Source organism: Microtus pennsylvanicus, chromosome 22 (assembly GCF_037038515.1).
Source record: "Microtus pennsylvanicus isolate mMicPen1 chromosome 22, mMicPen1.hap1, whole genome shotgun sequence".
In the NCBI taxonomy this organism is placed as follows: domain Eukaryota; kingdom Metazoa; phylum Chordata; class Mammalia; order Rodentia; family Cricetidae; genus Microtus; species Microtus pennsylvanicus.
This window is the reverse complement of record NC_134600.1, coordinates 7,381,046-7,407,384: the sequence shown is the minus strand read 5'-3', so window position 1 is coordinate 7,407,384 and position 26,339 is coordinate 7,381,046. Positions and strand designations below refer to the sequence as shown.

Genomic DNA, 26,339 nt, shown 5'->3' with positions numbered 1-26,339 from the left:
TGTTAGAAGGGCAATAATTGGAAAGCCATGCATTTCTTTTTGGAAGAGGTAATACTTATTATTTCTTCCATGTTGCTCTGGAGAGACATGCAATGATCATGGGGGCCGAACTTTGTTCCTGCTCTGAAGCAAAGATGAACTCCAGATTTTATTTCAACTTTAATCTGATTTATTTTGCTTGGATCTGCTCTTCCCCGTCTCTCTTCTTCTCCTTTTTCTCCACTTCCTTCTTTCCCTCCTTCTCTTGCTGGTTCCTTTCCAAATCCCTTTGAATCCTCACTGTGTCTAGATCACTTTTTGCAGGAGCTGCTACTCAAGCTTGCTCTTTGAAAGTGAAATGAACTGACTTTCTCCCAAAGCAGAGGCTCCTGGGGAATCCATCTATCCTAAGAGAAGCAGGTGTCGCAGGTAGAACAATAGATCTGATGCAAACTCTGGCCATGATTTTAAAAAGTCTCTGGAAATAATCATCTTCTTTGTTTCCGGGATGATTCATTGATGATGTCTTTGCAAATTCTTAGGCAGCTATTAAAGAAAATAAGCCTTGAATGTAGCCATCACAGTGCTACAGATTCAAACTGTCACTACAAAAAAGTCCAGGAGACTAAAACAAAAATATGATTTTATGATTGTTCACTTAAGTTCAAAGAGGAAATCTGGAGCTGAATATGCGTTTTTTATGTTTTTTTTTCTTGGACAAATATGTAAGAAAACTGTTAACTGGGGTTATCACTGAGATGCCTAGGTGTGTTGGGGTGGGGGAGATAGCTCAGTGGGTAAGAGCACTTGCTAATTCTGCAAGCAGGAGGACCAGAACACCTGGGTTTGCATCCCTAGCTCTCAGGTAGAAAGCCAGGTGTGGCTGTATGTGCCTATAACCCTAGCACTGGAGGGTGGGACAGAAAGAGCCCAGGAGCGCTCTGTCTATCATCCTAGCCCTTGCTTCAGTGAAAGAGCTTGGACCAGGGCAACAAGGCAAACAGCTACAGAGAAGGGCATCCAATGGCTTGATCAGGCACAGGTATCTGTACCCTCAAATGCCCCACACAACTATACATCACATGCATACGCGTGCACGTGCACACACACACACACACACACACACACACACACACACACACACACGCGGGTTCTACTTTGGCTTATAGTTTCACAAGTGTGAGTCCCTTATGGTGGGGAGGCTTGATAGAGGCATTCATATCATGGTGACTGAGAAACAGGGAAATGAGTGTGAGAGGAAGGGGAAGCTACAATTCCTTAGTGAGCACTTCTAGTTAGGCCACCCCTCCTACTTTTCAGAGCCCCTCAATAATACTGTCACGTTATCACGTTTTTAGGAGATGCTGTCGTACATTTGGTTTTCAGGATCTCTCCTTGGAAGCACCTCCATAGACACATTCAGGTGTGCTGAACTAACGTCCCAGGTGTGTCTCAAGCCAATCAGGTAGGCAGTTAAAGTAACGATAGGGTTGGGAGAGATGGGGGTATACGCAACTTAATCTCCCTCAACACATCCTTGGGTCATTTTATTGGGAACCTTTGTTGTGTTTCTTTATGGATTTGATAAAATTCACAGTTGACTCTCAAATTTCCCTGCATCTTAGAGGACACTCCCTGCATAATCGCTAGTCTGCGTCCATTCCATGCCACATTCTGTTCATTCTATTTTGACATGTAACGGTTTAAGAGAGTTGGTTTATGGGCCTGGCTTAGCCGTAGGAGACTTTCAAAGGCGGGTGCTCCCTCTTCTCCGGTCAATTGACGAAGCCCAGGTTAGCGATTCAAAGCATGGAATGGGCTGGGTGTGCCATTGTTTGCTGGCAGGTGGAGAGGGCTCCCTGGTCAGGAGTTTGGGCCACACTGCACCCAGGAGTAAAGAGTGGCCCTGATGACATTCGGCAAGGAAAGAGAGCAAGCAGCCCGCTCTTCTGGGATCTGAACAATGGCGAGATCTGAAGCTGATACCTTGTGTTCAGGCTCAGATGCGCTGCCTTCTGTCCTATGAAGTTATGAGCTAGTAAACCAGCCATGTAATGTCACTACGTTCATGTGACTTCTTACACAGAAATAGAAAACTAATAGTTTTCTGTAATATTTGTATTTAAGAGAATAAACACTTACAGGAGGACTTATCAGAGTAGTAAAATTATGTTTTTTTCTACTTACTCAATATCATTAAATTGAATTAAAAAACAATAAATATAATTTTAAAAGCTAACAAGGTAACTTACTGTAAGGAGAACTCAAACCCCATCGAAGTTGGATGTGAAGTTATCAAATCTAAATCTAAGGAAGTAGTATTTTCTCATTAATTTCCATTGAATAGTTCCGTGTACTCATTACCGTCATCCTAGCAAAAATATTACACAATATTGTAAACTAGCAGTGCCGTTTTCATGAGGGAAAATTCCAGAAGTTAAACACACACACACACACACACACACACACACACACACACACACACACACACATATTTAAAAACCTTTGGCATGAGAGCAAATGAGCCAAAGTTTATTTCAGGATTTCTGAGACCCAGAGCTGTTTGCTTTGTTCCTATCTGCCTGTGAACCCGGCACCTCCCTTGGGTCTTAGCATGTATAGTTTGTGCTCAATACTTACCTGTTGGCGGAGACAAATGAGTGTGTTTGCTGTCGGTGTTGCCTTTTAAAGGCCTTATATGTTCTTTCTGCTCAGTCCCCTTCTATCAAATGGTTCCACTATATTAGAGTGAACTTCTCATTCCTGTGCAGTTTGGCTTTGAAAGTCCAATCATCTCTATCTCCACAGCCCAGCTTCCTTCCCCTTCTGGCCTCTCTATTTACAGAACCTATTATCTTGCCGGTGTTCATGACCCTGGACCACACAATGTCTGAAGTGCACTAGGAGGTGTAGCTTTTGGGGGTGATTCGACCACGAAGGCTCCAGGCACCCATGTGGGAATAATGTCTTTAGGAAACAAGACTTAGCCACAGTAATGTCCTGGCCCAAGCTGCTGCCAAGAGCTGTGTCTGGGTCCAGGGTTCTGCTGCACTTGGGGTCTGTGATGATGTCTGTGGTCCGTGTTAGCACAGGGGGTCAATGGAACCATGCGATGCTGAGCCAGCCCTGCCTTTCAGTTGTCATGGGATAGCTGGCCTGTCCCTTGCTAGGTACTGCATCAGGAGAGCTGGTCCTACTACCCAGGGAAGAGCTGTCTCCCCTCCACGCACACTCTTGGGAAAGATGGCTCCACCCCTCACCACAAGTGTGCACTGTACCTAAGCAGCACATTAGAGCTGACTCTGTGGTCAAGGACCATAGTGTCCATGGTGAGGTAGGTGAGCCAATCCTGAGGGTATGAGAGAAGGGGATCTGACCCCGCCCCTTTCCTTTTCTGCCGTGTTGTGTTATGGGTGAGAGAAAGATGTCCTCCTCTCTTACCCATTACCACCTGCAACAGGTGAGGGAGCTGGCCCCAGGGTCATAAGAGTCAGGGACCTAGCCCTTCCCCTCACCAGCTACAGCATCTAGGAGAGCAGGTGGCATGGGAGGTCCTTCTGTCTATGTATTGCTTTCATTGGTTAATGAATAAAGAACTGGCTTGGCCTCTAGCATGGGAGGAGGAGGGTGGAGTCAGAGAGACGTCATGGAGCCGCTGGAGACAGATGCTGGGAATTTAAGCTGGTAAACTACATACACAGATTAATAGAAATGGCTTGAATTAATATAAGATTTAGCCATTAAGAAGCTAGAGCTAATGGGCCAAGCAGTGTTTTAATTAATAGAGTTTCCATGTGATTATTTCCGGTCTAAGCTAGTTGGGCACCCTGGAACCAAACAAGCGACTTCTCCAATAAGCAGGCTCTGCACCCCATCTAGATAGCTAACTAGAGATGACCCTGTTGTTGGGAATGCAGTTGAACTAGTCCTGAGGGCCTGAGAGCAGGAGAGCTGACAGCCCTCCCGTCCTCCCATAAGCACCCTAGAGCAATAGGGAGAGAGGGTCCTGCACCTCGCCTGGGCAAAGCAGTAGAGATGGCCTTGGTGGCGTGAATGTGGATGAGGACCTTAGAGCAGGAGAACAGGCTACAATGGGTAAGCCAACCAAGGCAGCACTGGAGAGCACGCCCAGCTAGTGATGGTGAGGCATAGCTGGCAGGCTGACCAACCCAGCTACTTACTACCCAGGCCCACACCTAGGGCTTTGAGTTGGGCCACCCCCCCATCCTCCTCATCTATGAACTGTTGGAGCATGTGAAGGGGACGAGCCTACAGATTCAAGACAGCAGGATCCCCATGACACAGGATGACAATGACAGATTATCCAAGAGGAGCCCCAGTGAGAGCTCATTATTGGAGATGTAGCAGAAGCCAGAGGCCTTGAGCCAGACTGATGACGGGCGGCAGTGAGCTCTTGCAAGTAAGGATGTACGCGCTCAAGGGTAAACTGTGGGACTCAATGGACCACACTACAGCTTCCACACTACTTTATTTCTTTTTTTTGTTTAGTTTGTTCTTTGGTTTTTCTTTCAAATTTTGTTTTGTTTTGGGGGAGGTTGGGAGGGCAGAGGGCACATGTGAGGAGATGGGGAGACAAGTGGGATCAGGATGCATGGCGTGAAATCCACAAAGAATCAGTAAAAGTGAAGAGAATTTCAAAGAAAAGAAAGCAGGCCTTAGATGTCTGTTGCTTCCATTGTAAACCAGAAAGCTAGGCCTTTACAAGATTCTAAATCTGCCGGTAACCCGTCCTTGGGTGTCTTTGCCTTTAATCCCGTGAGAAATACATTTCTGTTGTGTGAACGAACCACCTAGTTTCAGGAAGGTCTGGGACGTGCAGAGATGAGTTCCTGATCCTTCACTGAGTGATCTCGGCTCAGTATATGCACATTGTTTCCGTGAGACTGAGCATCCTCTCTCTCTTAAATTATAGCTTCCCTCTTGCTTTGCTACAGTTAAGTTCACATTCCTTTCCCAGGGACTTCTCGGCTCTTCATCTTCGTCTAGAGACAGGGAGTCTCCCCATGGCAAAAGTATGCTTTTGTTTTATATGCATGCTTAACACGGGGCTTCATACAAATGCCCAATAAATATAAACAATGTTAATAAATAAAATGAAATATGTATTGAGAAAACGCTTGGGGTAGAGAAATATTCTTTGGAGTTATTGTTTAATTCATGCTTAACTAATTTCATTTAATCTTTGCAAAGCCACGCTACAAGGTAGTTGGGAAGAAGACCTTAGGCTCCGAGAACACAGAATGATGGCAGAAGGAACTACACCCATGGATGTGTTAGCTTTCCATTGCTGAACCAAAATCCTTGATCTAGACAAGTAAAGAGTTACTTAGGTTCAGGGTTCCGGTGCCCCATGGTCCTTGGCTTTATTGGTATAAAAGTGCTGGTGAGACAGAACCTAATGGCTGTCTGAGATACCCACTTTATGAACAGTAAGTGAAACCCAATAAGGAACCAGGAACCAGGAACCAGGGAAGACCTCTAAGAGTATTTGTGCCCAGGGCCTCATTTACTCCAGAAAGAGGCCCCTTCCCAAAGTTTCTGCTCCCTCCCTAAATAGCACCACCATGAAGGATTCAGCCCTTCAACAAAGGAGACTTTGAGGTGCACTACATATTCAAACCCTGGCAGTGAGCTAAGCGGAGTACTAAATCATACTCAATAGACTTCATTTGCTTTCCGTGCGGAATTTCAAGGTCAATCCCTTACGTTGTGATACTGCAAATCTACATGCATCCTAGGGCGGGAATTGCTCTTTCTCTCTCGTTCTTTCTTTTCTTCTTCTTCTTCTTCTTCTTCTTCTTCTTCTTCTTCTTCTTCTTCTTCTTCTTCTTCTTCTTCTTCTTCTTCTTCTTCTTCTTCTTCTCCTCCTCCTCCTCCTCCTCCTCCTCCTCCTCCTCCTCCTCCCCCTCCTCCTCCCCCCTCCTCTTCCTCCTCCTCCTCCTCCCCCCTCCCCTTCCTCCTCCTCCCCCCTCCTCTTCCTCCTCCTCCTCCTCCCCCCTCCTCTTCCTCCTCCTCCTCCTCCTCCCCCCTCCTTCTTCTTCCTTTCTATTTAGGAACTTGAAATTATTGATTGAAAGATCCTAGGAAATGTAACTTGCTTATTCACCAGATGCTGCATGTTCCTCTGTGTCCTGAGGGTTGTGGAGATAGTTGCAATGCTAGTAGCCCTTAGAGACTCAGCTAATTCTTGCCCTTCCTCAGAACGACAAGTGGTTGCAAACATGAAAAGCTTCTCTTTAACAGAGGGCACCATGACCCTGTGCTAAATCTGTATCAGTGTCGTTCTCCAACTCTGAGTCCTGGAAGCTCAATTTAGCACCCCAAAACCCTGAGCCGTGTTCTTCCCCTTCTGTATCTCATTATCAACAGCGAGGAGTCGGAGAACAAGTCTTGGCTGGCAGTTTCACCAAGACACATGACAGAGCGGAACACACACTTGCTTTTTGTCATCTGTAAAGACTCTAAGTTATTGACCAAAGCAGATATTTTTTCGGCTCAAATGCAGATGGGAGAGAAAGTTCGCGTGTTTAGTGAACTAAGTCCACTCATCTGATATCTGGGGATGCTGCAGGTAACTCACATGCATAAATGCCGAGGGATGATGTCTTCTTCCTAAGGTGCATGTAGCCACTCCCCTGCAACTGGCTTTGGCTCCCTTATCCCACTAAGCACAGATCACATACAGTGGTCTTCTGAATCTTGTAGCATCAGCAAGAGAGAGGGAATGTTCTTAGAAGCTCCAGCAGGAGAGCTTCCACACTGTATGTCCCCTAGGAGTGTTTCTGTGCTCTTTAGGCAAATTGGATCCTCTTACTAGCATTCTATTCTGGTATTTATAGTCTGCAGAAAGGCAAGAAGAACCCCAGCACCTTCATCTCGAGAGATCAGGAGTTACAACCTGATGGTCTGTGCCTGGACCACATCCAGCCAACAAATATTGGCATTTGGCTTGCACAGTGTACAACTGCTCAAAACCGATCGAACTGCTTGCCAGAAATTAAAAGCCAGGAGGTTTTCACAGTACAAAGAAATCCAGATTTTAGCTCTCTCAACAAGAAGTCTAAATTTTGGCATCCCTGGCCTGGTTTTCCTCATGGTAACTGAAGTCACATAGCCCTTGTGGCTTCTCGAACACTCTCCCTTTGTGGGAGTTAGGAGAACACATGCCTTCAGGCATGTGAGTTGCAAACCTGCTTCACCAGAAAGCCCACAGGAGATAGCCTTGCCACAGCTGCCACCACCTGCTTAGGCTCTTTCACTTTTGTCTGAGCTCTTCCGGCATTTAAGTCAGTAGCCACTGCCAAAGCCTTTGAAGGGAGTTCCTGCCTGCAGCATCCACCTTAGTGCTGACCTAGAGGGCTTTCTTTGATTTCTTGCCCAGAGAGATGGGGGTTCAAGCATTTTTTTTTAAACCTAGCCTCTGTTTTTCCCAAGAAGAAAGTTTCCCAGTAGTATGGAAATTACAGCCACTGGAAGGGTCACATACCATGATGGGCCACGTCACCTCCCAACTCCTCCTTCCTACCTTGTGCTAATTTTTCTCTTGTTCCCAGCCTATGAGGCAAGGCATATCTGAGTAGATCATAGCAATTTCTCAAGAATGATGGAGGAATATGATTCCCGTAACATACAGAGGTTGAGGGGGGCCTCATGAGCCATCTTTGAAAGAGCAACTTGCAGGATCTCTCTGTCGACAGCTTGCTCTTATTAAACCCCATCTGAAAGAGGGGGCCCTGCAGCCCCTGATAATGACACCCAGGACCTAAAGAGCCCCTATTGTGTCTTAAAAAAAACCTGAGAATAGTTCTCCAAAATCCATCAGCTAGGTGTGTGTGTTTAAGGCCCTGAGATGACAATCACGAGGAGCATTTATGAAGTGCAGCTGTCTGTGATGCCGGAGAAATGAGAAAACGAAGTGAATGGGAGACCACCTAGCGCTTATAAAGCAATTCACAATAAACACAGTTATGCCATGGCCAGGAGTCTGTCTAGCAGAATGGATTTCAGATTGGGGTTGCACATTGGAACTCCTTACTAGTTATGCTAACTTGGGCAAGTCATATGCCCTCACACAAAAAGTAGTTGGTCCCTGTATCCATGGTTCTGCATTAGTGGGTTCAACCACAGATCAAAAATAACCAGAAAAAAAAAAGCAAACACGTAAGTGTTAAAATGTAAAGACCTTTTCTCTTGCCTTTACTTTCTAAACAATTTGGTATAAGAATTCTTGGGTGAAATGTGTGTATTATTTGGGCTGGAGAAATGGGCTTAGCAGTTCGGGGTGCTTGCTAATCCTGCAGAGGGTCCAGGTTCAGGTCCCAGCATCCACATCAGGCTTCTCCCAACCACATGTAACTCCAGTTCCAGGGGATGCGCTGCCCTTTGTCCTCCCAGACACTTGCAGACCTGTGGTGCCATCAACCAATACAGGACACACACATACATAAAAATATATAAAGAAATTGAAAAATGTGTGCGTTGTATTAGGGAATAGTAATCGAGAGAGAATTTGAAGCGTAGGAGGATTGCATAGATTATGTTCAGGCACTGTGCCTTCTTGTAACATTTTTGGATTCTGACAGCCACGAAACTGGGCTGTGCCGCACAGATCAGAGAGACACAGTTTCCATTCAAATGAGAATGCACTGAATGTTTAAAAATATCTGGAGTCCCTCCTCTTGACCTTACCACTTAGAGTAAGTTAACCGCAACATTTCAAGTTGTTACTCTATTCCCTAGTAGGATTCTGCATATGTGAGATCATCCTTGTTCTAGGTACATAGAATTGCTGGCCGTTGGGGTGCTCAACCTGAATCAAAGAAACTATAAAAGTTATTGGTTCTTTCCTTTCACTTTCTGTGTATTCTGCCCAAAGCACTTAAGAATTTCAGCAAATGAACTAGAGTAAAGGTTGCTTTGCTCTATAAATATTTAACAAATAGATTTTTACAGTGGAAAGTATATAAATATATGGACATCAAGCTGGATTCTAGAGGTGTGAGTTCTTAATTGGGCAGTTTGCGTGCAGAGTTAAAAATAATTTTAGGCAGCTGGGTGGTGGTGGCGCACGCCTTTAATCCCAGCACTCGGGAGGCAGAGGCAGGCGGATCTCTGTGAGTTCGAGACCAGCCTGGTCTACAAGAGCTAGTTCCAGGACAGTATCCAAAACCACAGAGAAACCCTGTCTCGAAAAACCAAAATAATAATAATAATAATAATAATAATAATAATTTTAGGCTTGCCAATACCGCAAGATAACGCGATGGTTAAAGTGAAGGATAAAGCGCCTTTAATGACATGAGTTTTCTGCCTGGTCCCTTTAGGAATGAGCTGCTGACTGCAGAACTCTTTATCTGGACACCTGGATCAAGCAACCCACAAAGGTCGCAATGCCAATTTCACTGACAGCGTGGTTTGCAGTCCCGGAGTCTTGGGTTGTAGGGAAGGACTTGTGGTTGCTATGGAACTGTTAATAATGATTGCTGCCCGCGCCTCCATTCTTCACACTCCCAATCTCCAATATAAAATCACTTAGATCTGGGCTGGAGGGCAGTAAACAGACTTTTCGAGCAGGAATTAACTGGGCTCAGGCATTAGTGTCTTAATGTAGGAAACGACTTTCATTGTAACCTTTACTTAACACCGGTGGCTTGGCTGTGCAGGAGCTCCAGTTTGCTCCTAGTGGATAGAATCATACAAAACCCAAACTTCGCAGGGGATGGGCGGTGCTAGAGCGGAGGCTGTCGGTGGGAAGCTAGGGCCGAGAAGGTGTGCATTGATGCAGGGCTAATTCTTATCATCAGTCTGGTTTTGCTTTCTCATATTCTAAAAACTGGATTCCTAAGCCAGAGGGAAAGATGCCCACTGAACTACCTGTAAGCTTAAAAGAAATGAATCCTGCAGAAAAATCATGTTTTGTTGCTTGTTTTTTTGTGATTTTTGTGATTCATATAAGAGAAGAATCTTACGGCTGGATTCCACTCCTAAATACAGCTCTCAGTCCTTATTAATGTGAAGCTGGTATTTGGGGGACACTAATTCAGTTCCTGAGTTCCAGGCACATAAAGTTAGGGGTGGTTTATTGGATGGGTGGGAAGAGGACATATCTAATCTGGGGACTTCCCAGCTTCACCAGTATGCAAATAATTCAACCATAATACAAAACCGATAGGTCCCATCGCCACAGAGGCTGCTTGCTCTCCTCCCTATGGTATGCGCTTCCCAACAATTATCTGGCCTAATTTTCTGTTTTATTGCTTAGGGTTTTAAAGCTTCGACTGTGGAACATTGAATACATGTGATTGCCAGTAAAACTTAGGATGTCTGCACGCAGTTTCGGCTGACAAGCGTCTCGTGTATAGGAATAAATAAAGCACTTTTGCAACGGGAGATAGAAGTGTGTCATGGACCCGCGGATTCCCCCAGCTCATCAGGCACATTAAGTGACAGTCACTCTACAGGAGGTGGAACAAGGCTGCTTCGGGTGCTGGGTCAAAGAGTCAGTCTACACAGTCCGCGGCCCCGCAGAAGACAAAAGTGTATCTGGGTGAACAAACTGGATGCGCAGCTCGACAGGTTCCGAAGCGGAGGGCTGCCTGGCGCAATCCTACCAAATGCAGGTGGAACTAGCAAATTCACCAAGCGGCTGCAATCAATTCACCTGCTATAGAGCTGGCAAGGCGGTGTCGAGAAAATCAAACTTGAAGAATGAGTGCTGAATTTCTAAATGTGATAGGGCGGGGAGCGGGGGGAGAAAGCAGAGTTAACAGGGGAACCAAGACACAAGCCATCGCCATCTCCGTTACACCCGGCAAACATTTTGCAATCAGCTCCTTCTGCCTGTAAGACGGTTTTTGTCAAACACACCGACACTGTTAGACACTTCTTATTTTTTGGTTTATTGGATCTTATTTCACACAGGCATTGTTAGTTCAACAAGTCAGTATTTGCGGGTTACATCCACCGCAGCATAGGAGCAGAGCTGAAGAGGTTACACCACCAACCCACGGTTTCTGTCTTGTCCCTTGCAATCAGAGGCAGCTTGTGACTGCTGCTTGGAGTCACCTCTTCCTGCCAGGTCGCCGGGGTCATCTTTAGCTGTCAGCCAGTCAGTCAGGTCAGCTGCACTGCAGACCCAGGGCAGAGAATTGAAGCCCCGGGCCTCCTATCTTTACAGTGTAACTTAGCAAAACGTTGGCATTTTTGTAATGAAAAATAGTTAAGGCAACTCTTTAGTATGTTATGCAGAATGAACAAACACATGACATAAAATACTAGCATGCTTTTAGAAGCTAAAACAACGCATTAGTATCCTGCAAAATTAATGTATAAATAAACTATTACCTGGAATGACATTACCATTATGTATATAAAAAGAAAGACTGGAATTTTCTCTTTCGACACATGCAGGTTTGAATACCTTATCAACCTATATCATATATGGGGTGGAAAGGTCACTTCAGAATGGAAAAAAATATTAAAGGATTAATTATGTGACTGGCCTCCCCGCAAAACAGCACATGTTACTTATTTCAGACTTGCGTTGTTCCGAAGAGACAGCATCCTTTTCAACTTCTTCACGGAGGATGTGCCCTGCCATTCACTTAGCAAGAAGAACCAGGACTTTTATACCAGAATATATGGTTATAGTTATAATACTAGACTATGAAAGGACTGAGAAGCTAAGACATATCCTTGCAAGATAGATGAGCCTCTTTAGTATTGTTATTAAAAGGAAAAATAGATATAAAATGTCAATACTTCATTTTTGAGTACATCCTTTTTTTTCTCTGCAGCATCCTTCCGTTTGGTCTCCTTTGTATTCCGTTTCTCCTGTTCCGACCGCGTCACCCTAGGTTCTTAGCTTACTGGTCCTCATGCCCTTACCTGACCATCACAGCGGTCCAATCCCTCCACGTGTAATGAATGAACAAGGTTCCTATAAGAGAATAATCAGCTGAGCGTTGCGCTCTATCTTTTGTAAATATTTTTTTTAAATACAGAGTTACATTTTCAGTGTACAGACTTACGTGTATTCTAGGTCACATATCTGAAGAATAATCTTTCATAGACCATGCTGAGAAATCACTATGTTACTGCTACTCAATTCAGCAAGCTGATAGAATGACCAAAAAAAAAAATCACATTTCATGACTACTGTCTTAAATCTACTTTAGTTTTCCTGACGAAGCCAAATAGATTGGTGTTTATTAATTGTTCTATCCCTTTCTTATTTCAAACTTGGAGAAATTCTACAGAAACAGAACTTAAAAGCAAATTAAATGTGGAACCCCTGGCGTTTTGCTTGTTGAATCCATGTGTGTCTGAGGGCATGACCAGTGATAACGGCCTGGACAGTCACAGCCGGGAGCAGGAAGAGATGGAGAGGTGCAGAGGGGGTTTGGGGGATGTGGATGCCCCTGAGCCAGCGCTGGGTTCTGCAGCTGGCCCCGTGTGCTGGCTGGGCGTGCACTCAGGCAGTCTGGTCCACCTGCAGCACGGCCGGCTGGACCTGTTTCTCACCGGATCCTTCCATCTCTTCGGAGTCGAGCGTGTAACCATTCTCATCATACCCCGGCTGCCCCTGCTGCAGATCCACCGACTGCTCCTCTTCGTCCTCCGCAATGGTCAGGTCAGCATTGCTGCCCACGCCGGAGCTGTTCCCCTTCAAGGCTGGCTTCTCACCATCTTCCGCGCTGCCACTGGGGAGGGAGGCTTCGGAAACACCCTCTGTGATGGAGCTCTGGTCATCCAACTTGGTCTCGTTTTCTGCAGAGCTTTCTCCCTCTCGGACTTTCTTCCTCCCGAAGGACAGGGGAGAAACTTTGAAAGAGGAGCTTATCCCTGAAGAGGCTTTCTGGTGGGTGGATGCGAGCGATTTCTTAATCTTTTCCCTCCTCTCAACAGATACGATCTTTGTGCCCAGCTTGTTCATCTTTTTCTCGATGTTCTGGCGAGAAAACGCCTTCTTGAGGCTATCCACTTTCTTCAGACCGGATCTCTTTATTTTCTCCGCCCTGCTTTCTTCCAGCTTCTCATCGGCGCTGTCTTCCAGGCCTTCCTCGTCACAGGGCAATTCGTCATCGGAGGAGAGTTCCACGTTGTGCAGCGTCTCCTCCAGGGACTTATTCTCCTCAGCAAGCTCATCCTTGCCTTCCACGGGAGCGGGAACCGGCTCCTTCACAAACACACTGGCAGGGATCTCACTTTCTTCCTGAAAAGAAGGGCAGGGAGGGTTTGGGATAATGGCACATTTTACAAATAGCCCTGAACGACTGTGATTTGGGTGTGATTCTGGGCAATGGAAAGGATAGAAATCAAGCATGGCTTCGTGTTTTAGAAGAGGAAGCACTCTTTCTCGTGTGGGTGCAGTCATTCCCCTCGGGCTGGATAAGGCCAGGCTGGCCCGTGGGGATACCACGAGCGGAGCTGGCAAAGGCTCTATCAGTGACAGGCAGACGGAAATGGCCTGACTCATATAGGCCAGGAAGCTGCCTAGATAAAGAGACTAAAGTAAGTGGCAGCCCTGAGAGCCCAAAGGCCTTCTCTCCTCCCTTCCGTCTGGTCAGGGGCACAGCTTCTGCCACAATTCCAGTACAAACATGGCCAGAGTTCACAGTGGAAAATGCAGACGGAGCCAAAGGGGAGTTAAGGAGTCCTTAAATGAAGAATAGCATAGAAGCCGTGAGCAGGTCCCTCCTCCTCCACTGGGCATTAGAAGAGACGGTTGTACAAATCAATATCAACACATATACACACACACGCACACACACACACAGATGCACATACACACACACGCATGCATCCACACATCACACACACGTACATATACACACATTCATGCACACAATGACACACACGTGTGCACATGCACACACAAACACCCCCCCATGCATCCACGCACACATATGCACACGCACATAATACACATTCATGCACACATTCACACAGGTGTACACACATGTACACACATACTCACACGCGCACATACATAGGCACACATACTTATACACACACACACATTATGGAGCGATGTAAGTGAGGATTCGCCTTCCCAGCTCCTGCTTGTAAAGCCATGTGGATCAGGATGTGTCCTGTGGGAATCAGGCAGGGACCGAGAGGAGGCAAACATGTGACCAGATAGGGTGTCAAGCCTCCAGTGTGCAGTGTGTCTTTGGGCAATGAAGCTCTGGGCTCACCACCAGCTAAGAGTGAGAAGTCGGAGAGCCAGCCCTCTTCAGGCTTCCCAGCATACCCTGCCTCCAGTCTCTGGCAGAGGCAACCGTGGCCTCCCATAGAGTCTCAGGGATTGGCAGAGCCAGAAAATCTTCAGGGTGCAAAGTTGCTCCCTGAGAGATCAGAATACAGACAGATTCAGGCCACATGGTATAAGAGCAACTTTGAGTTTTAAGTGTTTTTTTTTCACTGTTACACAAGAATCCATTCTCATGGTACCCTTGTGGTTTTGTACAAAATAATAGCACAAGGCGGAGAATTATGGCAGGAGGCCTGAGTGTGTCTTCACTGAACTGTTAAATGGCTGTGGAGCGTCAGCAAACAGCTTAATCTCCTTGGGTTCCCGCTCCTTCCAGATAGGAACCAGAGGATTTGACCTAGATTAGCAGCATTCAAAATGCAATCCCAGGACCACTGGGGGTTCTGCGGGAATGTAAGCAGGGCACGCATCCAGACTCCTTTCCACCTGCGCTGCGCCCAGAGCCTCCAGGTGACCTCATTGCATCTCAGCCGGTTCGGCACACTCGGAAGTAGGAAAACAAACTGCCCTCTGTGGACGTGAAGGTCTGCCTTCCCCGTGCACGACCTTCCAGGGTGCTGGCAGGTGTTCGGAAGGCTGCCGCGTGAGAGAAAACCCATCAGCGATCTTACACAGCACCAAACCCTGTGTCCTGTGTTACCAACCTGCCAGACAGGGCGTGGCCACGGGCACAGTAGTGGCATTGTTGTCGTGGGTGACTAACTGCTTTCAGATTGGGTTTGAGGCCTGCTTCACAGGTAATAATGGTACGGCTGTCGTGGGTGACTAACTAACTACTTTCTGATTGGATTTGAGGCCTGCTTCATAGGAAGGGGTTTTAGTTCTGGTACTGTAACCCTGGTTGAAGAACATGGCTGGGGAGATCACAGTCCTTAGGATATGTTCTGCTATTATTTAGACAAATGGTCATGATGTTAACGTAGCTTTTCAGTACCAAATGCTCTCATAGACCAGGCCTGCTCTGGTCCTTGATCAGAGAAGTTTTTCTTTGTAGTAAGTGCACAATTGGTCATGGTGCTGAGAGCAAGAGAGTGACCATTCAGCCCTCGGTGGGTCGCTATATCAGTCCCCTCCCCTCATGAAGGCTCAGGGAACATTGAGCGAGGGAGATGGAAAGAATTTAAGTACTGGGGGGGGGGGAGATAGGGAGAAGTTCCGTGAACGTCTATCTTCTGTACGTGACATAAGAATTACACCCATGAACTCAGAGAAGTTGGGGCTACCTGTACAAGACATGCAAAAGATGGTGTGCATGATGACCCAGGCCTCACCCCTTAACTGAGGAGCTATTGGCAGTGGCTAGTTCCCAGGGGTCCTTTTCAAGGTGGACTTTTGAAGCCAACAGCTTCAACTGAAGTTCAAGCTGAAGTTGCCTCTGCTTCACAGGCCCGTGCTTTCTGGAAGGGTTTTTATCTTTTCTTCCACACTGTGTCTCCCCATGTAAAGTTTAACAACTACTCACTAGGGGAGCACGTCGGGTAAGACGGCTTTCTGAGATGGTTGTGAAGGTGGCTGAGGTGTAGATTGCTCTATTTGGGGGCAGGCTGGAGGGCTGTAGGAACGGGCCCACTCAGCTCTGCCTCTAGAGGGTGGTCGGCTGAATGCTGGTGGCACTGGGGATACTAGAGAGGCCAAGACCTGAGGGGCACCGTGGTCTCCCTCTGAAAAAAGGGTTCTGTTTCCAGTGGAGGGATGAGCGGTACAGAACAGGTAGACTTACAGAAGCAGTCACGGCTCTGAAGTCTTGTCTGGAAGCTACGTTTCTCCCGGGCTTTGATTAAGAGGGCTGAGCGGGGTTGGCAGCTGTTGCTTGCAGGGAAGGATAAAACCAAGTGCTCAGTGAAATGCTATTAAAAGTCCTAAGTGAGGAAAGGCATTCAGGCAGAAAACCGCGGAAACTAAGCCTTAAGGTACACTGTCTATACCATAAGCTCTCGGGCCATCAAAAGTTACAGACCGGGTAACTTTCTGTTCTACAATGTTAACAAAAGGGTAGAATTAAAACGAGTCTCAGTTTTTCCTAAATGTAAAAATTTATCTTTACCAAAGTAGAGTCTGGTGGCTCTTTTGTCCCTCTTGTCGAGGACAGCTTTGAGGAGAGCGTATTAGGAAGTGAATTGTAATATCTGTGTTAGATCTTCCGATGGGGGGGTGGGGGAAGGGTGTCGAGGAAGGCGGAAACCCAGGTGAACTCTTTGGTGAAGTGTGAAAATAATTTACAGGTGAGCTCTTCGATGTCAATTATGGAATTAACTCAGCAGGGGCAGAGATAATCCAGAATGAGCTGGATGTGTCTTTATGCAGCTGGAAACTACGGAGCAACGTCTCCTTGCATCTCTGCTGCCCCTCGAGGTAGGCAGGCAATATTTTACGCTCTGTCTACCGGACAGTGTGTGCATTTTGTGACTTCTTATGACATCATCTTCGAAGGCAACCCTTTTCCCTTTATGTGGAAATTTGCAAGTTCCTAAGCACAGAGATCTCTTTCTTTTTCCAAAAACGTTTGTTTAGAATCCAGAAAAATACCAGTTCCCTTCCTTTGAAGTCACTGCCCTGCACAAAGCATACAGAGTATGGCGTTCCGCTGTTGGAGCAGTGGGAATTCAGCGTGGATAGGATCCATGGAGCTGTTCTCGCATCGGGGCATATGGTGTAGTATGTAGCCCTCTTACACACCTCACAGAAACACATTCTGTGTCACATGCCGACCAGGGAGGTGACACTTCTGTGTTCACGTAGCATGCTTTCTCTTACACATTCCCGGACTTACAGCTCTTTTCAGAGCGGGGCTTGAATGTATTAGCCCTAATTCCTCTGCTCCTTACTGAAGCTAGCTACTGACTTGTCTACCTGGGATTTGTGACTCCCTGAAATGGCACAGGGAACCCCTGTGGGTTATTTCCTGGGACAGGCCTACCTAGGAGAAACCCCTAGGAGCGGGTGGTTATTTGTCCTTCATTTTCACAAAGGTCCTCAGCCCCCACTGATGCAGGTGTCCCGGGCTCTGACCTTTAACAAGGACCCTTAGGAGGTTTTCCAAGGAAGGGAATATTAAGTAGTAAACTTCAAACACATATGACGGATACGCTTGTGGCATACGGGAGAAAGGAATGGAACAAACTCTCCAGAAGTAGCATTTTTCCACACGCCTCGGCTTGTTTGCTATTGTATTGATTCTTGTGAGCCAGAAGCCCCAGTTGTGCGTGTAAATATCAATGCAGAGGAAACTGCCAGCCTGTTGGGCACTGCTTGGTTTGAAGTTGACAATACACATCGTCTCCACACATATACCGACATACAAACTTAAAAACAAAAGATCCTGCGGCCAGCATTAGCCAAGGAAGTCAGTTTGAAGTCATTCAAACCACCCAGAATGGAGAGAGGGGCCAGGTATCTCTCCTCTCTCCCCCTTCTCATTCCTGTTGTTAGATAAAAATAACAGGAACAGGGTGCGATTTTGTCGGGGTGTGAAGAACATAAATGTGGGCCCATGGAATATTTTATCCAAGCATCTCTAAATACTCGCTTTTAAAATGAAGCTATGTCACCTGGCATTCTGATTTATAGGTCTCCTTTACACATCGAGATTTTCTCCAGTTTGTGTTTCTCAGGTATAGATCGCCAAGTGGATAAAGCCATTGATTAGAGCTATACCCCCAGGGTGGCTGTCGGTGGAATCAGCAAGTCATAAGAGTAAAATGCATTAGCTATAATCCCCAGGCAGACCTTCACATTCTGGAGGATTTAAAAGTCTCTCTCTCTCTCTTTTTTAGTGTTATCAAGGGTTCAATTTTATTTTTTAAAGATCACATTAGTTAGGTGTTCTTTGTTACACATGAAAGATACAAAAACAATACAAAACCACACTGAATGATTAAAAGGCTCATAAACATGAACTTGTTTATGTGATAAAAATTACCACGGTGAGATTATAGTTTTATGTTTACCTGCTCTACAATTCTATAGTTTCTTTTATCAATGAAATGAGACCTTGACAGTAATTTTGTTCCTCAGACCCTAAGTTCCTTTCATAGAAAATTGTGTTAAACTAAATGATTATTAAGGGGTTTCTACACCAAATGTATTTGATTATGTGATTTTAATCTACCCGCCACAAAAAGAAGTGACCGTTCACGGGAAAAATACCATGGTGCCCCATTCACACTCAATGTGTGTAGTCCCACACAGGAGTAAAAACTATAGGACCTGAACTGGAGTGAAGAGCATTTCAAAAGTCTAGAGGGGGCTGCATCTGACAGAGTGTGACACACGTGCGCGCGCGCACACACACACACACTGTGAATATATGTATGTATTCATGTGTCTATCTATGTAATCTATCTATCTATCTATCTATCTATCTATCTATCTATCTATCTATCTATCATCTATCTATCTATACATTTTTTTTTGAATTTTCGAGACAGGGTTTCTCCATAGCTTTTTGGTTCCTGTCCTGGAACTAGCTCTTGTAGACCAGGCTGGCCTTGAACTCACAGAGATCCACCTGTCTCTGCCTCCCGAGTGCTGGGATTAAAGGCGTGCGCCACCACCGCATCTATCTATCATCTATCTATCTATCTATCTATCTATCTATCTATCTATCTATCTATCTATCTATCTATTATCTATCTACCTATTATCTATCTATCATCTATTTATCTATCATCTATTTATCTATCATCTATCTATCTATCTATCTATCTACCTATCGTCTATCTATCTATCTATCTATCTATCTATCTATCTATCTATCTATCTATCGTCTATCTATCTATCAATCATCTATCTATCTATCTATCTATCATCTATCTATCTATCTATCTATCTACTATCTATCATCTATCTACTATCTATCATCTATCTACTATCTATCTATCTATCTATCTATTATCTATCTATCTATCTATCTATCTATCTATCTATCTATCTATCTATCTATCTATCGTCTATTTATCTATCTATCATCTATTTATCTATCATCTATTTATCTATCATCTATCTATCTATCTATCTATCTATCTATCTATCTATCTATCTATCTATCTATCGTCTATCTATCTATCTATCTATCTATCTATCTATCGTCTATCTATTATCTATCTATCTATCTTCTATCATCTATCTACTATCTATCATCTATCTATGATCTATCTATCTATCATCTACCTATCATCTATCTATCTATCTATCTATCTATCATCTATCCATCATCTATCTATCTATCTATCTATCTATCTATCTATCTATCTATCTATCTATCATCTATCTATCATCTATCTATCTACCTATCTATCATCTATCTATCTATCTATCCATCATCTATCTATCTATCTATCTATCTATCTATCTATCTATCATCTATCTATCCATCATCTATCTATCTATCTATCTATCTATCTATCTATCTATCTATCTATCTATCTATCATCTACCTATCTATCTGAATGCAATTTTCCCCCAGAGAAATAATAACTACAAGTTATTTACTTCTAGTGCCTGCATTTACTAAGTGTAAAAAATAACACTAAGAAATAATAATTTTTAATCTCATACACTAAAGGGGGACTGGATAAGCAACCTGACAAAGCCAGTATTCTTTATGGGAATCGGCCCGTGAAGCACGCATGGAGAGTTTCCACATAAAGGCATCTTTGGTTACACACATCCCCATTTCTTTCCAGTCTGTCCCAACTGAACAGCTTTTAGAGCAATGTTCTGGGGTAAAGTCCTCTTTTAAACCAATGGAGTTAAAAACCACATGGAGATTGTACTATTAGCACACTTCTAAAATTCTGATATTATTGAAGGAACCCAAAGGATGAATGGTTAAAGCACATTTACAGACTCAACTTTTCAGAAATGTCTCCGCTGAAAGTATGCAACCTTTCTCTTCTTTTTTTCCTCCAGTTTCACAACTCCATGCGAATGGAAGTGCAAGCCGTCCAGGCACACCCTCATTCGTTCCCTGGTTTTGAAATGATTCCCAGACTTCTTTTTCAAACAGTCATCACTAGAACCTTCTGAGGATGCCAGTGGCACCTCCTCTTCAGGGCCAGTTACTGGGCAGTGCCTGAAGCCTCCTCAGCCAGCAGAGAACACTTCTGCTCAACTCTCCACACAACTTCGACTGTGGGGAAAGGATAGGCAGGCTTCCGAGAAAAACGGTAAACTTGCTATTTCCTCGGCATTGATATTCTGATCATCAATGCTTTAAGCTTTATTTTATTTATTGTTTTTTTATGTCTCATTATTTTGAACTCAAATATTATATTAAACTTTTGCAGAGAAAATTAAAGAGAAGAAAATTTCTTTTTTTAACTGGAATTTCCAAATTTATCTTGGTGTTCAAAGGGGCAATGGTTGTTTCTCCAGCTGTCAGATCCTGATGGCTGCAATTGGAAGTATTCACTGACAACTGGATGCCCACGAGCTACAATGCTGTTGTGGAACACAGCAAAAACTTCAACAAATAAATGGCGTGTTTTAAGTAGATGTAAAACAAAGATAGGAATTAAAAGTCCAAATTATAAGTATCTCACAAATCATCCTACACACACACTAACACACACACATACACTCATACATAAACACTCTCAAACCCAGATATACTCACATAAAAATATACAAACACCACACATATATACACATAAACACATCTATACATACAAATACACAACACACACACACTCACACACTCATACCTACATATTCCCAAACACAGATATACTCACCTGTACTCACGTATACAGATACACACCACACAAACACACACACACACACACTCACACATACTCACATGCTCTCAAACACAGATATATTCTCATATAACTCACAAACACAGATACACATAGACACAATCGCATATATACAAACGTATACACACACTCGGAAAAAAGATTTGGGATGTGAAAGCATTTCACAAACTGCAGACCTTCTCAGATCGACATAGATCTATCTTCACAAACATGGATCTTCTCAACATTACAGTACCAAATATGCCCAAGTCAAGGGATAGCTTTTCTTTTTAAGCATCCTCCTATTTTCATTTTTTTTTTTGCCCTAAACCTGGAATGTAATTGTTTAATAAGGAGACTAAGGAGAATTGCACCATAGGCTTCTAGAACACTGCAAAATGACAGATCTTTTTCAAGGCACCAGTGGTCCCAGCACCGTGTTTGCTATCCACATTCTGCATTCTCTGCAGGTCTGGGATGGTCCCTTCCACCACTGTGTTAGAAAGGTCTGTTTAGAGTAGTATTTTGGGTAGCATCCTTTGTTTTCATGGGTTATAATATAATGCTGATTTTGAAAAGATGGCAGGCATGTAACGGGTATGTGTATGTTGTATGCTAGCAAATCTCAACTAAAAAGGGACCAGAAAAGCTATTTCTTTTTTAAAAATTATTTTAAAGAAAATCTTATTTTACGTACCAATCCCAGATCCCTATCCCTTGCATCCTCCAGTTCCTCACACTTCCTCCCCACCCGCACCCCCATTCACTCCTCAGAAAGGGTGAGACCTCCCTTGGAGAGTCAACAAAGTCTGTTACATCACTAAGGCCCTCCAGCCTGTATCTAGGCCAAGCAAGGTGTCCCTCCATAGGGAATGGGCTCCAAAGGGCCTGTTCATGCACTAGCGATAAATACTGGTCCCACTGCCAGTGGTCCCACCAAATGCCCACGCCACACAACTGTCACCCATTGAGAGGGCCTAGTTTGGTCCTATGCAGGTTCCCCAGCTGTCAGTCCAGAATCAGCAAGCTCCCGCTAGCTTGGGTCAGCTGTTTCTGCGGTTTTCCCCATCATGGTCTGCAAGGCTATTTCAGGGTCCTCAGAAGGGTGGGGTCAATTTTGGTCCAAGAGCTGTATCCCCAGTCTAGTAGAAGGGGAGCCTGCTGTCTCAGCCCTGCATTTTGGGCCCAGACAGCAATAGATTCTATGCAGCAAGCCCTTGCTCCATGCCAGTCTGCGTGAGTCATCTTAAATATGTGATCTCCTTTATTCCTCCTTCGTGGGAGAAGTATGCGCCAGGAAGCACTAGCGTTTGGAAGCCCATATTCTGGGATGGACTAAATGTGGCATCGAGTTACACCTTTGCCACCAGTGTGTTACACAACGGTAGACAAACTCGGCATCTTCATCTTTAACTCGGGGATAGACAAGAAGTAGGGAGGACGGTGTTGGGCAGTATATGCTGGGCTTGTTAAGAGCTCAACCATTTCCTGCTTTTATTGATGTCCTCTGTGCTTACAAAGGGGGGGGGGGTGGAAACAGAGGCCCACAGAGGGCACGTGTATCCACCGTCAACACAGTTGGCAAAGGATCAAAGTAGGAGGTGGGCCAGTGTCTGTGTTCCCGCCCCCTCTCCTGGATTCCGCTTTAATAAAAATTACTGTTTCTCTCATTAGCATAATTGGTACCCTACTCAAACCTCTACTTTCGAAAAGACTAAACGCTCCAGACAGCCACAGTTCCATTTGGTTTCTCAGATAACCATCCTGCGCCTTCGGAGCTGGGATTCTAATTCCCGTTAGCTAGTGGAGACCCTCCTATGGGAAGAGAAAGCTCTAGTCACTGGCCTGAAGCTCCCTGCCTTCTAAATGGCTCTCTCTCTGTGTGTGTGTGTGCTTGCTCATGGGTCCAGAATGATCTACACACTTTGCTTTGGATTCCCTTAGCTTCCACTTGGGTCTTGTGTGCTTCCCTTTCAATTCAGGTGCAATGCCACACCTGTTGGTCGAATGCAACACAGCAGGCGGCTTTGTCAGGGCCTCCTCAAGAGCACCTGCCTTTAAGTCACCCACGGCCAGATCCACGGCCAGATCCACGGCTCTCTCTGAATGCCTAGCCATTTCTTTCCTGTCCCTGCTTCTCATGCTGGTAGAACATTCATTATCAAAACAAACGCAAATCCTTAAAAATCCTTCTTTTCCTTTACTGGAGAAACCTTTTCCTCCCCTCCTTAATGGAAGGCAAGAGGTACCTATCTATCTCCAGTTCATGTTGAAGGAAGGGAAGTTTCTTTTGACGGGCCTGCCTGTGTTCCGTTTGGTTAGGAGATTGCTACTTAATTTAGAAATTCCTTGAGAGCTAAGGCCTCTAGGCCAGTAAAGGTAGAATCTCAGATGGTTGACCACATCTCTTTCCCGTTCAGCTGCTGCCTGAAAAGCTATGGCATCTGCATTAAAAGCCTAAAAGTTCCCCAAATGAGGAAGCCTGTGAGGTCCAGGAGCCTCAGCTGCCGGATCCTCCCAACCCTCAAGTGCAATTTGGGGAGGCTGCAAGGACAGCAAGAAGAGACTTTCCTTTTATGGTGACAGGCAAGCCCCGGGTTCTGACTTGGCAGAGAAGACTCATTAGGAAAAAAAAGAAGGCTCCTTCGGTTTCGATCCCAGTTTCTACTGTCTCCGGGGAGATAAAGGCTCTCCCTGTATGCGTTCACAATCTGTTGGTTATGGCCTCTCCCCTCCTTGGCTTTGAAAGTCTCTCCTTTCACATGGTCACAAGGAGCCAGCCCCGAGGCAGGATGGCTCTGCTTCCTGGGGTCGGGGTTGGCTCAGTGCCAGCCACAGAAGGGTTTCCAGCCTTAGGCAGGGCAGCCCGTGGATTAACAGATGCCCACCACTTGGCCGAACAACAGCCCATGCCATCTTCCTGTCCCCAAATAGCCTTTGCTACATTAATTGCATCACTGATGCATTAAAAAAAATATTAAGTGGCCCTTTCATGCTAAGGCAGCCATTTGAAGGAGAAGATATTGAAGGCTGGTCTTTGTGACCACCACCGATGACCCTTCTTTTATTTCACTGTAGAGTTTCATCCTTCTGAGCAATGTGGGCATATCTAATGGGTTTGTAAAGAGTTACCCTTTGCTTCCCACTTTTTCTAGGAAGAACTGGAGACTGTTTTGACAAAAGATGTCTTAAAGAACACGGCTTGTTCCAACCACCCATTCTGTTAGTTTCGAAAACCACCAGGAGCCTTTGGGAAAAAGGCATGGTTTAAAGGTTTTGTGTGGGCAGTCTTGGTTAGAACAAAAGAAAACAAATGCTTCGTGGAGTTGGCTTACTTCTACTAAGAGTTAATAAAAAGCCACCGAATTAACTTGCCCTGTCCAGCTAACAGCTGCAGCCACAGCCCCAACTTCCTAATGAGAAGAGACAAACGGATTTGTCTGCAGCCGGTGCGTGCACCTGCTCAGCTTTCCACCCTATGCCAAGTGTATCTAGGTGTTCCCTGACAAATGTTCCCAGTCCACCAGGCCCACGGGCGTTGCCTGAAGGACAGGGGGATTCCAACCCGTATGGGCACATTTTACAGTTGCCAGTAGCAGGTGGCTGGAGGATAATGTTTTGCGTGTGTGCTTGACTGGCCAGACGGATTGGATCTCAGGACTGAGATCACGCATGTGGTGGGGGTGCCCTGGGGACACTAACCTGGAAGATGAGCACTTTGAAGTGGTTGCGGCGGAGGAGCTGGGCGTGGTTGTTCTCCAATCTCTTCACCTGTACGCACTGCCTCTCCAGGCGCTCCCGGACGGCGCGCGTGTGAGCGCTGACCTTGCGAGACTTCTCCAGCAGCTTGTTCACGGTGTTGCTGGTGGAGGCCTGGTACTTGGAGAGCTTTGTGAGGTCGTTCTGGATGCCCTTCACGGAGCCCTCCAGGTTGATCTGCCGCTGTTCCATGTTGTGCTGGTTCTCCCTCACGGTGTCCAGCATGTTGACGAGCTTGTCCAGGAGTGTGTGCACGGTCACAGCGTTCACCTGCGAGTTGTCCCGGATGGCCTCATCTGTGGAGCCCAGGTTCAGGCTGGGGCTCGGTGTAGAGGAAGGCATTGGGCTGGGGCTGGATGGCTTCTCCTGGCGAGCGTCCACATTTGGGTGCTGGAACTTTTCGGCTTGTACAGCGTCCTCACCCATGGCTGCGCAGATGGGAGCCTACTTCCCCTGCTGCAAAGTGTCTCGCTCAGGCAAGAAGTGGGCTGTGGTGACTGCAGAGCGCGGGAGGTCCGTTGGTTTGAACCGGACGCTGTTCTCCAGGGCTAGCAGAGGTTCAAGCAGGGAATAACCGGCTAAGCTGATCAGGAGCAGTGCATTCCAGCTGCTCTTAAAGGCCCTACTCCACCCAGTGGGAGGCAAAGGTTACTGGACCCACTCCGGGTTCAGCCACAAGCAAACACTTCCTAACCACGTTCCCCACAAGCCAAAGCTCTTGACTGCGTTCGCTTTTCTTTCCTACACGCCTTCCCTTTTTAAAACAGATTCAATGCCATATTTCAATCATGAGTTCATTTAGAGGCGGGGAGAAACATGTTAACTTGGCTGGCCTTCCCAGCCTTTGATTGGCTAAAGCGAGTAAACTTTCCTCTGGCTGCTGTGTTACTGCGGGCTTCTTTTCCCCTCCCCTGGATACAAGTTATTGTAACCGAAAGTATTGTTTACTCTTGCGCCAGAGCTGACTGATAGGTTGCAGAACACCGAGTGCCCTTCTGGGAGGGGTAGGGCTGAAAGGGTCTGCGCAGCCAAGTTTATGGTGTTCCTTTCTTATTTGCAAAGGAATGGGAATTACACTGATAACTGACAAGAAAAACAGCCTGGTGCGTCCTTCTCTTGCAAGTGAGGAAGCAATCCAGCTTGAAAGAGCTTAGACTGCAGGGATGTTCAGACAAGCCGCCATGCCTGCTGTGGGACTGGTACATAAGAGGTGACAATCTTTCAAATGAATGCTGTTTTAGAATCACAAAACTTTAAAAAAATTTTTTTTTCACTTTTTAAAAGATGAAAAGAGGAACCCCTCTCCCCAGAATTTTAAAGAATTCTGAATTCTTTAAAAGGAGAAAGTGTGAATCTGTCTCCTCTCATTCTGAATTCATGCCAAGAATTTCTCTATTCCCATCCGCGCGAGGCCTTTACTGACACAGCCCAGCAGTCTGACTGCCGGGGCCAGGCTGAATTGGAGCGGTTCTAACGCTTGACGTTTCCAGATTCCTGCTCAGTGAAGGGGCACACCTGTTCTCACACGTGGCCCTGCTTAGCGGGGCCTTTGGGATGTGGGGCTTCTC

At 45.6% G+C, this 26,339-nt stretch overlaps 1 protein-coding gene across 1 annotated transcript; it reads right to left on the bottom strand.

Moving 5' to 3' along the window:
* Window positions 1–10,882: 10,882 nt before the first annotated feature.
* Window positions 10,883–25,518, bottom strand: LOC142840013 (caveolae-associated protein 2-like). Its single transcript, XM_075956497.1, has 2 exons — window positions 24,715–25,518; window positions 10,883–13,213 (listed from the first exon to the last, which is right to left on the bottom strand). The coding sequence occupies exons 1-2, from the start codon at window positions 25,195–25,197 to the stop codon at window positions 12,473–12,475; spliced, it is 1,224 nt and encodes a 407-aa protein (XP_075812612.1). The 5' UTR covers window positions 25,198–25,518; the 3' UTR covers window positions 10,883–12,472.
* Between the last annotated feature and the right edge of the window lie 821 nt (window positions 25,519–26,339).

What these genes read in the sequence shown, in the direction of transcription:
- LOC142840013 (XM_075956497.1), bottom strand. Translation starts at nt 25,197, where the DNA reads ATGGGTGAGGACGCTGTACAAGCCGAAAAGTTCCAGCACCCAAATGTG. An exon ending in TCAAAGTGCTCATCTTCCAG is followed by an intron (nt 13,214 to 24,714) that starts GTTAGTGTCCCC and finishes CCTTCTTTTCAG; the next exon opens with GAAGAAAGTGAGATCCCTGC.